General features: G+C 66.9%; 1 protein-coding gene across 1 annotated transcript in view; it reads left to right on the plus strand.

The window, feature by feature from the left end:
* RBFOX3 (RNA binding fox-1 homolog 3) overlaps nucleotides 1–12372 on the plus strand; it is a 307062-nt gene that overhangs the window by 286471 nt on the left and 8219 nt on the right. The window contains exons 6-12 of the mRNA XM_039859861.1: nucleotides 3960–4097; nucleotides 5969–6022; nucleotides 6691–6783; nucleotides 8244–8304; nucleotides 11372–11425; nucleotides 11657–11789; nucleotides 12239–12372. The exon at nucleotides 12239–12372 is cut by the window's right edge and continues 24 nt beyond it. Coding sequence (XP_039715795.1) covers nucleotides 3960–4097; nucleotides 5969–6022; nucleotides 6691–6783; nucleotides 8244–8304; nucleotides 11372–11425; nucleotides 11657–11789; nucleotides 12239–12372 — 667 coding nt within the window. The remainder of the gene's footprint in view (nucleotides 1–3959; nucleotides 4098–5968; nucleotides 6023–6690; nucleotides 6784–8243; nucleotides 8305–11371; nucleotides 11426–11656; nucleotides 11790–12238) is intronic.

A 12372-nucleotide genomic window follows, 5' to 3' on the forward strand; every position in this document is an offset into this window, starting at 1 on the left:
GGCCTCTGATGGACAGCGGTGGGCAGGTGCCTCTGCTCAGACCTCAGGACCTCCTTGCAGACAAATCGTGAGGCCGGGATTCACCTGGAAGGAGGCACAGGAGACGAGACAATCAGACACGATGCTGTGGCCTGGGGTGACAGCTAATAACCGCACGACGGGAGGAGCCCGAGGCCTCCTGACGCCCGGGGCTGCTGGACGCAGCCTGACCCGGACAAATGTCGCGTCTTCCTTCGCTCAGCAGACATTCGTAGGGCGCCCACGTGTGCCAGGCACCAAACAGCACTGGGTACATGGAAGCAGTGACCAGCCCTGCCCCGTGGTGGCCATCGGGTCCCACCAGCCAAGGACATAAAAGTCAGAGAGGCCAGTGGCGGCCTCTGTGGCTGTGAGAGTCCACCAGCCCCAAGGGGACCCAGGTATCCCAGAGAGAAGTCCCTCCGAGAGAGGTGAGCACTTCCCTGGGAAAGCGCCTCGGCCCGACCGCCCCAGGGGAGCTGACCGCTGCCCCCAGGTTCTGAGGACGACGGCATGGAAGGGAAGCTGGGGGCCACATGCAGCCCATGGGGCGAGCCCTGGCAGGCAGGCAGCCGACGCCATCATGCGAGCGCCCAGGAGGTTTTGGAGGGGCAGGGGCGAGGGGAGACGGGCTGCAGGGAAAGGAGATTTGCAAGAGGCTCTTCCTCTGCTCCGCGCCACAAGCCTCAGCTCCACCTGGCACCGGGGCCCTGATCCCTGCCAGGCCACTGGCCCCTCCCCGGGGCCCTCTTGGACTCTCCCTGAGGCCCAGGCGGATGGGGCTACAGGCTCATCAAAGGGTGGGGGGACTGGGGATGTACAGGGCAGCCTCTGGGCCCTGCCCTGGCCAGCCCAGCGCCTGCTCCTGGCCTTACAGTGGGGGGCGGGGGGGCAGGCAGAGATGGGGAAGATGGAAGCCAAAGCCCGGAGATCAGCTAGGGAAGGGGAGGGGTGACTCTGCTGTTCGTTTTTACATTTGGGCACTGACGGCAAAGAGAGCTTTAAAAGGTGGGGGTCGGGGGAGAAGGGCCCCGAAAGGCGACAGACAGGAGCTGCCCGGACCGCGGTGATCGGTGGTGGGAAGGCCTCCGCTCCCCTCAGCAGCCAGGGTGCCATTCCACTCTGGGGTCTCGGCCCATCTGACAGTTTTATAGTCACCAAACCCACGGATCTGCCTCTGCGCTCATCTGTGCGGGGTTGGCCGGGGCTCGTCCTTCCTGTCCTAGCTTCACCCGTGGCTCAGTCACATGCCGCCCCCCACCCATTTCTCCTGCCTCGCCCGCGGCTGCTCCCCTCAGGGCCTTTGGGGAGGGGGACCTGGGCCTTGGTGACATGCAGTGGGCTGTCTCCTGTGAGCCCCGCCCCACAGAGGGCCCCGCTCCTCAGGGCCCCAGCTGGGCCTCCTGGCTGCATTAACCACTGCCCTCTGCTGGCCTGATGTCAGCATTGCACATCCCTCTCCTGGCTGGATTCGCAAATCTGGGTGATTCCATTAGTCACCTGCAGCCCAGGACACAGGTGTGTGGAATGCATGTGGTGGGGAGGGTGCGACGGGGGGCACTGCACCCCCCTGAGCAGTGCCCAGAGGGCCGGGATCAGACCTCGGCAGGAACCAGCCGATGCCTGGATGGTCCTGCTTTGATTCCGGGGTATGGCAGAGCAGTTTGGGGACGTAGCACAGGCTCGCTTTCTGCAAGGAAGAGGCGGGCTGAGGGAGGTGGCGGGAGCAGAGCTGGTGTGGGGGCCGTCCTAGGCCCCAGGATGGACAGGAGGGGCCCCCAGGTGTCTCCGAAGAGCCCAAAGCAGCTCCTGGCAGCGCCTTCAGGAGCGAGGACCAGGTGCAGGCCAGACCAGACTCTCCGGAGGCCTGCTGCCCTCCCCCTGTTCTGCCACCTGTAGATAGCCTCCTGGGAGTGGCCCCTCTGAACCCCAAGGGACAGGCACCGGATCACCCGCAGCCCACCCCTGGCCACACGTCCCTCTCCCAGCCCCACAGAGGCCTCAGAGAACACACGCTTGTCAGAACCGGGCCTGCTGCACAGGATGGCCACGCCGCTGAGACAGGTCACGAGAGGACGGTGGCTTCGGGCCCATGCTTGGGATCCCACGCCGTGCGCTCAGCTCTTGGTGCAGGAGCAGAGTCTAAGAGACAGTTGAGCAGGACGCTCCTGCCGCCCTCTGCACCGACTCCCCAGCTTGTCTGGAGGTGTGTCCTCGGCCCCCTCGCCACCCGGGAGCCTGTAACGTCCTCTCCCTTCACCTGTGGCGCCTGCTGTCCTGGAGCCTCGTCAGTCAGAGGCTGAGCACAGGAGTCAGGGGAAGCGCCCCATCCTCCCAGAAACAACGTCTAGGATGGACGTCGCGGGCAGCCACTCAGGAGCTCAGAGACCAACCCCCGGTCACCAGCCACAGCGTGGCCTTGGGGAACCCCTCTGCCTCCACGGAGGCCTCGGGCGGTGGCCTCGCCCTGCTCACCCCTCCTGACTCTGGGGGCCCCGTACTGGTCAGGGCTTCTCTGGCTTCCGGCAACGGACACGCACCGGAAGTGGCCTGAGCCCACCAGGCAGATCCCGGAGACCCACAGACGTGCGTCCTCGGCTTTCCTCGGGTCATCGCTGCGTCCTAGCCGCTCACTGCTGGTCAGCCGCCTCGGGCCACATGGGAGATGTCGGCCACCCATTTGTGCAAATTCCAGCATAGGCCTTGGGGACCTTCCCTCCTGCCTTCACTCCCTCCAGGCGTATCCCGAAGGCTTGGGGTGGTTTTATTGGAGCCACGGCCCCCCCACCTTCAGCTGGGGTCCTATCCTGGAAGCCGACTCGAGACACACATTCGAGTCCAGGCTGCATACCGGGGCGGTGACCCCAAGAGGAGTGTCCGGAACTGAGACAGGGCAGGGAAGGAAGAAATGAAAGTGTTGTCAGCCCATTATCCATGGGCACCGAGCTCAATCAGGGGGCGCAGGAGGTGCCCCACGGCAGGGAGCCCGGTGTCTGTCCACCCACACACACTCTGTCGCTGGCTGAGGGCCACGCCTGGACACGGATGCTCCGACTTGCCTTGCCGAAGGGCTCGGCCAGGGGAGTAAGGCTCCGGCCGGCAGTCGGCAGTTCTGGTTTGTCCCCAGGAGTGGCACACACAGGGCCTCGGACCTTGGCGTCCAGGTCATGGGGAGCTGACTGGGCGCCACGGTCAGCCAGCCACTCATCACCCAGCCGACCCTGACGGAACGCCTCCTGCCGGCCTTGGCACCAGCGACCAGCAGAGACGGAGCCCTGCTAAAGGCCAGCCTGGCAGCGAGCCGGGGCCCGGCCCTGGAGGAGTCCGCGGGGAGGAGCCCCGCCCACACCGCCGGCCAGCTGATGGGGTGGGCGCCCTGCCGTGTGGACCCCCTGTTCCCTGAGACCCAAGCCTCTCGGATCCCCAACGTTTGGGTCCAAAAGAAGGACCAGCTATAAAGGATGAATGTGGTCACCCAGAGCGTGGCCCCCAACGTGCTGAGCAGGGCTAGAATGAGGTGCAGCTCCCAGGTGACCATGGGGTGCAGACAGCACCCCTTCAGATGTGTGTGCCGGGTGGGTTTGGCAGTCACCCAGTCATCCAGGCCTTGGGTGCCCGAACGGTCCCTGTGGGGAAAAGGGCAGGCTGCGACCCCAGGAGCCAAACGGTCCATGGAGCTGAGGAGCCACTGAGGCCAGAGCTCTGCGGCCGCGGCCTAGCGGAGGGGTCAGTGAGGCTTTGCCTTGCGGGGTGTCACAGGCCTGGCGGGCAGCTCGTCTGAGGCTGAGATGCTGCTGTGCCACCTGCAGTACAAATCGTCTGCCCGCATTCCCGTGCGGGTCCTGGCCCCGGGAGGGGGTGCAAGGGGGTCGGGGAGACTGTCCCCTCCCCGTGGGACGGGGGCTGAGAGGCGCACCCCAGCCCGGGTTCTCTCCCCACAGCAGACAGACGAGGCGGCACAGACGGACAGCCAGCCACTCCACGCCCCCGACCCCACAGAGAAGCAGCAGCCCAAGCGGCTACACGTCTCCAACATCCCCTTCCGGTTCAGGGACCCCGACCTGCGGCAAATGTTCGGGGTGAGTGTGTGCGGCCCCGCCACCCGGGACCCTGGTCCGGCCAGCTCTGACCTGAGTCTGTGGGGTGGGAGGGAGGACAGGGAAGGAGGACACAGCTCAGGGTCGGGGGTCTACAGTAGCCATGAACCCCCAGCCAGACATCAACCGCCTTTCCCCACTAACCTGTCCTCGGGGCTTCGCACGGCCCCTCAAGGCCAAGGCCAGTGCCCGCCAGGCTATTACTCTGCTGCCATCTCCTGGCAAGGGTTCCGGGACCCCTGCGGGGCAGCCCGAGCCCCTGGCCCCACAGCCAGCAGCGGTCTGGTCCCTGCCTCACCCGTGTGCCTGGGGGCCGGGCGCTCAGCCTCTCTGGGCCTGCACCCCCCGGGGGGTTGACAGGAGGTGCCCAGTGATGGGACGCCAGTGCCCGACTGTCCCCCAGCGTGCTCCGGGTCCATCCGAGGTTGCACTGCGGGGTTCAGCCCTTGATCCTGCTGCTACTTTGTTCTGCCACCTGAGCGCCCAGCAGGTGCTGACGCCCACAGGGTGCTGGGCTGCCGCGTGGGTGAGTGTGCGGGCACCGGCCAGGCACTCAGCCCGGAGCCGTGCAGCCTCCCGGTTCCCAGCGCCCCAGCACAGGACACACATGCGCCTGGCTTGTGTTACTCCGCCCTGCCCTCCCTCACCCCGACTCTCCCCCACCTGTGCTGGGCCACCCATGCGTCCCAAAGCCAGGCGGTCTCTGGGCCCTGGACCCCAACCCCCTCATGCCACCCCACCCCGACGGGGTCTATCAGGCAAACGGAGGTGCATGGGAGTGGCCTCAGGACACCCAGCACCTGTGCTAGAGCTCACCTAGACACCCGCTCCCCGTCTCGGGGGACAGGCCCTTTAGGATTTGGGCCTTAAGCATGGTGGGGTGTGGGCAGGATTTAGAATTATTAGCAAAGGAGGACTCTGCCCCTCTCGGCCCTGGACCCGTGCAGCCAGGAAACCCCCTGAGCCTGGGGTCCCCCTTAAAGCAGCTGTGTTGGGGAGCTCTCGCTGACCTGAGCCCTAATGACGCCCGAAACTCGGTCCCCACCTGACACCTGCGGCTCAGTCGGTCCCTGCCCTGGGGCGAGCACCTTCCCCCGTCTCTCCGGCACCCGGCAGTCGGGACCGCCTTGCCGGCTGGCTCCACGTCGCCTTGCTGCCCCGTGACACCCGCCTCTTGGGTTTGGGAGTGAATGAGAAGCCCATCACTGCAGGCCGCTGGCACTTTGGGGACCCAGTCACTGGTCATGGTCTCACGCGCCGATGAGAGAGACAGGCTGCCCCCGGCAGTTCCAGGCCAGCGACAGGGCAGACAGGAAGCCAGGGTGTCGGGGCCACCCGGCCAGTGTGTCCCACCTGGTCAAGCAGAGGGACCTGGGGTCCAGCTTTGACCATTCTGCGCCCGCACAGCCCAGCCCCAAGCAGCACGAGCGGCCGACACGCAGACCCCTCCGTGGCACTTTCTCTCCCAGGGGCTCCTGCTCCCTGCCAAGCAGCCCCCTCTTGGGAAGGACTTTTCCATAGCCCTTTACCCATTAGTGTGAATTAGGCAGGGGTGGCCGGGGGCTGTCAGCAACGTGTGGCAGAGTCCCCGCTGGAGAGAACAGGACACCACCGGTGACGCCACACTCGCCCCACGCCAGCCACAGCCCGGGCGTGTAGACGGGGCTGGGACCCGGGCAGGAACGGCTCTCCCCACGAGAAGGTGGGGCGGGCGGCCCGGTCCCCCTCACGCTGCACCGAGTGCCCGTTCCCTCCCGAGCCAGGGCGGAAGCGACCCAGGCCGAGGACCCGGGGCGCGGGGCGGCTCCTAACGCACCCTCTCCCGTCTCCCCCGCCCCTCTCTCTCTCCGCAGCAATTCGGAAAAATTTTAGACGTGGAGATCATTTTTAACGAGCGGGGCTCCAAGGTGGGTGCCGCCCAGGGGCGCCACCTTACAGCGCCGGCTGTAGGTCCCGCCAGGCTAACGTGTGAAATGTGCGTTTCCTTCCTGGAGAGCTCCGGCCCGAGGACCCCTGAGCGACACGGGTGCTTGTACTCCCCAGCCCCACCCCGCCCCCACTGTCTGTCGTTGCTGAGCCGAGACCTCTGTCTGCACCCTCTGCACCGGGAGCCCCGGCCCCACCGCCTCCGCCTCGGCGCGGCCCCCAGGCTTGGGGGAGGGGCCGCAGGGTGGGCCGGTGGGAGGCTGCCCCCCTACCCCGTGCCTCGCCCTCCACCCCCGGGGGGCGTTAGGGTGGCAGCCCTGGACTCTGCTGGCTTAGCCTCTCTGTCGTAGCTCTGGCCTGTCCCCTCATGGGAGCCAGGCAGTCAGCTCAGGTCAGGCCCAGGCCAAAGGCTGCCTCCGCCTGGCACCGGACCCCTCCTGGGCGCCCTGCTGGTGGCACAGGACAGACCCCTGGGCTGCCTAAGTCTCCTCCAGCTCAGCTGACTCAACCCCCTTCTCTTTCTCCCCCGCCCCCTGCTCCCCGCTCCCCCCCCGCCCACTCCCCCCTCCCCGCCCCCCCCCCACCTCCTTTGTGTTCCTTTGTCTCATCCTGTGTCTCTCTCTCCGTGTCTGTCCTTCTCCACTCACAGGGTTTTGGGTTTGTAACTTTTGAAACTAGCTCAGATGCCGACCGAGCCCGGGAGAAGCTGAATGGGACGATCGTAGAGGGACGGAAAATTGAGGTGCTCAGATAAGTGTGCTGTAGCAGGGACGCCCCGCTTCCCGGGCGCCCACCCCAGTCCCCCTGCTGCCCTGCAGAGCGCCAGGCCAGGGTCCCTGGGACAGGACAGGGTGGGGGGCAGGCCAGGACCACGCTGAGGCCCGACCCCAGCCCATCACGTGCTGCTCTTATAGGTCTAGACTTCAGGCCCACCCAAGGGAGCCCCTCCCCTGCCTCCCCTCTCCTTCCTGAAAGAGGCCCCCCAGCTGGGGGATCAGCCAGGTGCTGGGAAGACCCCAGAGAGCGTGCGTTTGAGGCTTGGCAGCTCCAAGGACCACGGGCAGTCTGGTCTGTCCTCCAGGGGGGACGGGGCCATTAACCCCCTGCCCCCCCACAGGGAGCGGCAGCTGCCCCCCACCCTTCCCGCACCCACGCTGCCATCACCTTGCAGTGTCCCCCTGCCTTTGTCCCCTGAGGGTCAGCAGCAAATGGCCAGGGCCTCAAAGGGGACCCAGCCCAGAAGAACAGCTGGGAAAGAAGGCAAGGGGTCCCCTCCTGACCCCTGTGCCTCCTCCCGGCGCCGCCCCTCCCCCGCCGTGGGCTGCATGCCCCCGCCCCAGCGCTGTGGCTCTGGGTGTGTGGGAGCCGGGCTCCCCAGCAGGCAGGGCAGCGAGGGGCGGGCAGGGGAGAGGGTCGGCAGCTATCACGGAGCCCACAAGGGAAGAGGGCGGGAGGGTCGGGGTGGCGGTTCAGAAGGGGCAGTGTTAGAGGCACTGACCGTGGGGCGTCCAGACGCGTCCTTGGGTTCCACACTGGCCCTGGTCTCGGCCTCTTCCACAGAGTTCCTCCCCCTTCCTGCAGCCCTGTCCGGCCACCTGGGCAGCATCACAGGGGCTTCGGTGTCTGGAGAGTAGGACCCACCCCCGGTGCCCGCCTGCCCCCCGCCCTTGGCCTTGCCCCCCACGGGCACATGGGCCCCCTCAGGAAGCTCTGCTGGTCTCTGAGGAGCGGGGTGCTGCCCCCACGGGGAGGGGCGGCCACCTCGGTGCCCACGGCTAGGAGGCGTCGGCAGCCGTCCTGGGGGCTGGCCCGAGAGCACTCTGCAGAGCCCCCCAGCCAGCTTCTCCCTGACCTGGGTTTGCCAGAGAGAGGCTGGGTTTGTGGGAACAGCCGCGTGGCAGTCGGGAGCCAGGGGGACTGGGCGCAGTGCCTGAGCCGAGGGCCGGGTCCTGGCCGGGCCAGACACTAGCCAGCGCTGTGAGCGGTGGTGACCCCCTCCTGGAGGCGGGAGAAGAGGCCAGGAGCAGGGCGGGCCAGGGCGGGGTCTGGCTGGCAGCAGGCGCTGTCCCGTGCCTCCTCCTGGGCACACCGGCGCCGTCTCCATGGGGACCACGGCCGAGAAATGCAGAGCAGGACTGGGTGGCCAGCGGCCTCCCGAGAAGCCCAACGCCCCCTCACCCTGTCCCCCCTCTCTCCGGGCAGGTCAATAATGCCACCGCCCGGGTCATGACCAACAAGAAGACTGCGAACCCCTACACCAACGGTAAGGGCCCGGGGCCCCAGGGTTCCCGCAGGGCTGCCCACCAGACAGGCCCTGGAGGAACCCAGGCTGCTGGCCTCCGGCGATGCTGAGTGCCCCCCTGTGCCAGCCCCGCCCTGTTAGGGGAGCCGGGGCGGCCCAGCCCCACCCCCATAGCTGGCGAGACTCCTGCCTGTCCCAGCGTGTGGCACCCATGCCCCCGTGGGCAAGCTTTGGCATAGCAGGGTGCCGGCTGCATCTTGGGTTATTCCTAATTCCTAAGCGCTGAGGGCGGCCTTGGGCCAAAGGTGCTGCGAGTTTACTGAGCACGATGACGGTGAGAAGGACTGTCCCCCCAGAACCCCGGAAGGCCGAGGTGCCCGGGCCGAGTCCCATGGCTATAACGTGCCTCGGCCAAGCATCGTGCCGCACACTGCCCAGGGCGGAGGTGGCCGGCCCTCTCTGGAGAGGGAACTGCTGCTGCTGAGCGCTGGCTGCCCAGAGGAGAGGCCGAGGGACCGTCCTCTGTCACTGCGCGTTAACGCCACCAAGCGAGGCACTGGTCTGAGTGCAGCTGGCACGGCGTTGGGCAGGGCCCTTTTGGGGTTCGGTCCCCTTGCCAGGGGCGGCAGCCCCGCTCGGTCAGGCCGACAGTCCTTGCAGGAAGTGGACTCCGACTTTCACCCTCAGTGGGGACAGAGTGGACGGAGCCACCCCGTCTCTCCCGGCCCCATGAGCGTCAGATGCTGGGCCAGCAGGATGCCTACGGCAGGACAGTGGGCAGCTGGCCCTGGGCCCCTCCCCCGCGGGCCCCCCTACTAGTGTCCTGAGTTAGACCAGATTGTGTGACTCCCACCCGGCTTATTCAAGGACTCTCAAAGCCCAGGGCTGCCCGGCTCTGCCAGGGTCCCGAGTGCCAGGTGGGTGTCTGTCATCTGTGCTGGGCCCCGGGAAGGGACGGCAGCGGACTTCTCACGGGGTCTGGGTGATCATCGGGGCTGCACCGGAGCCAGCTGCCCGCTCTTCGCCCAGAAGCCACGTGCCCCTGACTTCTGGACCGAGAACGAGACTGAGCAGAAGCCAGCCCAAAGGACCACATCTTGTCACGGAACGGGCACGGAGCCCATGCCGTGTGAATGACAGGCGGGGAGAGGGAGAAGCTGCCGCTCACCGTGACAGCGTCACGTAAACATCCTCGTCAGCCGGGGCCAGAGCACGGGCTGAGCGGGCCGGGCCTGGCGTCTGCGAATGCGGGCTCTGGCGGCCTAGGAGCGTGGCGGGCCCGCTTGGACACGCTGTAAGGGGCCGAGCCCTCAGACTCGTCGGCCAGCGGGCGGAAGTTCGCACTAGAAAACAAACTCACCAGGTTCGGCCAGGTGGTGCTGTTTGCAGAAGAAACAAGGGCCGCCCAGAAGAGGCTCGGGCTGCCCCTGATCTGGGGTCCCCGACAGTGCCGTGGGGCCAGCTGTGACAGGCGGAGGTGCCGGGAAGCCAGAGAAACAGGCAGAGGCAGCCAGGACTCCGGAGCTGGCAGGTGGCAGCGTGGAGCCAGCTGCCGCAGCAGTTCGGCCACCAAGCACGGACGAACCCAGGAGAGCCGCTAGGGTGGAATCCCGGGGGACGGGGTTCCGGTCATCGGCTCCTGGACGCTGCTCCATCGTGGATTCTTACTAAGAAGACTTCGTTCTCGGGACTGGAGATCTTCCCAGGAGATGAAACGTTTCTTCCCTGCTCACCTGAGATTTATAGAAGGTGTCAGAGTCCCAGCAGTAACGTCCAGACGCAAACAACCGTGCCGTGCCACGAGGGTGACCAGGGATGGCCGGTGGCCCCCAGACGCGTGGAGAGTGTGGACAGTGGGCCTTCGGGAGGGGCAAGGCCTCCCGCTCAGCCCAGAGGCTGTTAGAATCTGTCTTTGGGGCTCACGGGTGGAGTCTGCCACCCACCGATGGCCTGGCCTGGCCCAGCCCTTTGCCACGCTGTCCAGGCTCCGGCTGAGGCTGAGAACTGCCCACGCTATCTGGCCAGCTAGGTCCAGAGCCCACTCAAGGCCAGCTGGTGCCCACCCCCAGAGGCCTCGGGTGGGAGCAGACACGCACTCGTGGCCCTGGGTCTCCGGAGGGAAAGGAAGCCTGGCCCAGAGCAGCTGCCCCTGAGAGGCCCAGCAGCAGGGAGAGAGGCTGGGGCGCAGATTACGGCTGGGAGCCAGGGAGTGGCCAGGAACGCGGGTCTGGCGCATCACTGCCGGCTTTGCGTGTGGCTGTGCCACGCAACAGCTCCATGAGGCCCAGCCCTGAGCCAGCGCTCGGACGTCTGTAAAGTGGGAGGTACGACCCCCACCTCAGGGGGTTCAGAAGGCGTGAGTGGCACACGGCAAAGCGCTCAGGAAGTGCCCGCACTCATTGTCCCCCATCCAAAGGCCCCCCCTCCCCAGGCACCTTCTCCGGCTGCTTCCGAGAGAGGCAGGTGGGAGCGCAGCAAGAGAAGGCAGCACGCGGGAGCTCTGCCCGGGACCCGGACTCTGAGGCAGGGGTGGGAGGAGGTCATGGGCAGAGGCCGAGCCCGTCTGGCAGCCTCTGGCCCTCCCCGGGGGCAGCCTGGCACCCACACCAGACAGCACGCCCACGACCGAGCTGTCACGTGCCTGAGCTCATCCCTGCTGGGGGCCCGCAGACGCTCAAACGCGGTCCCATCCTGACTCTGCTGCAGAGATCACAGACCCCAAGCTGCTGGGGCTGGAGCTGCAGGGAAGGGGAGGCCTGGGGATGGGCTGGGGAGGGCCACACTGGGAAAAGAATCAAGAAGATGCCCAGAGGGACGGTTTGGGAGAGACTCACCTGTTACTAAGACACAGTTAGGATCCCGGCCAGTGAGGCTGTCGCATTGGAAGAGGAGGCACGGGTCAGTGTTCCCGCCTCCTCCACCCACGATGACTGCTGTGGGGGGGTCCCCACCAGCTCTCTGCAGAGGCCGCGCCCTCTCACATCCCCGCTGGGGCTCAGCCTGGCGTCTGGGGTTCCCCGGGTGCAGTCTGCAGGGGCGAGATGGAGAAGGCGGTGGTGACTAGATGCATGCGTTGCTTCTGTCCTAGGCTGGAAGCTCAACCCCGTGGTGGGCGCGGTGTACGGGCCCGAATTCTATGCAGGTAAATGCCAGACCGGTGGGGAAGCCTGCGGGGTGCTGGGCGGTCATTGGCCAGGAGGGCCAGGTGGCGGTGGGGCGGGGCAGGGCGGGCCGGCATGGGGTGGTCGGCACCTGTGGTCCAGCAGGCACGTGGCACGTGGCTGTGATCGGGCCTGGCGTGGACAGTGTGGCTGCCCTGCCCCGCCGCGCCCGCCCTCTCACACCGTCCCCTCCGTCACCCCCTCTCCTGCAGTGACGGGGTTCCCCTACCCCACCGCCGGCACAGCCGTGGCCTACAGGGGTGCGCACTTACGGGGCCGGGGCCGGGCTGTATACAACACGTTTCGGGCCGCGCCACCCCCACCCCCCATCCCGACTTACGGAGCGTGAGTGTCTGGGGGTGCATGGGGAGGGAGGCGTGGAGAAAGGCCCAGGGGGTGCAGGGAGCGAAGCCTGGGCAGCCAGAGGGGCTAGGCAGCCTTTCCAGAACTGAGGGGTTCACTGTGCTGACCCCCAGACCTTCACAGCGCAGCCGCCTCCCGGCGTGCAGTGCCCCCACCCCCACTCTGCCACGGGAACCAAGGGTCACTGGCATGCGCGGGACATTAGAGCCCCAGTCAGATGCTTTAGTGGGGCGAGGTTGGCCCTGGCGGTCAGCGAGGGCCTTCCCTGAGCCCTCCGGGACCATTTCCCCAGGCCCAGTGCCCCCCGCCCCTGAAGGAGGACGGCTGCCCGGGGTGGAGCGGGGCAGGGAGAGACAGGCAGCGGGGCCCCTGGGTTTGCGCGGAAAGGAGCTGACCAGCAGGGGTGTTACTCTATTGTTATACCAAAACAGGGCACTGGAGCAAACGCTTGTTAAAATGCCAGTCCCGTGGGCAGGGCTGGCACCCTGCCCCCTCCCTCAGCAGACTGCGGAGCCGGCCTACCCCACCTCTCCAGCCTTCCCCCCACTTTCTTGTCCGTTTGCTT

This window comes from Pteropus medius, unplaced genomic scaffold (genome assembly GCF_902729225.1).
Source record: "Pteropus medius unplaced genomic scaffold, Ma_sr-lr_union100, whole genome shotgun sequence".
Classification (NCBI taxonomy): domain Eukaryota; kingdom Metazoa; phylum Chordata; class Mammalia; order Chiroptera; family Pteropodidae; genus Pteropus; species Pteropus medius.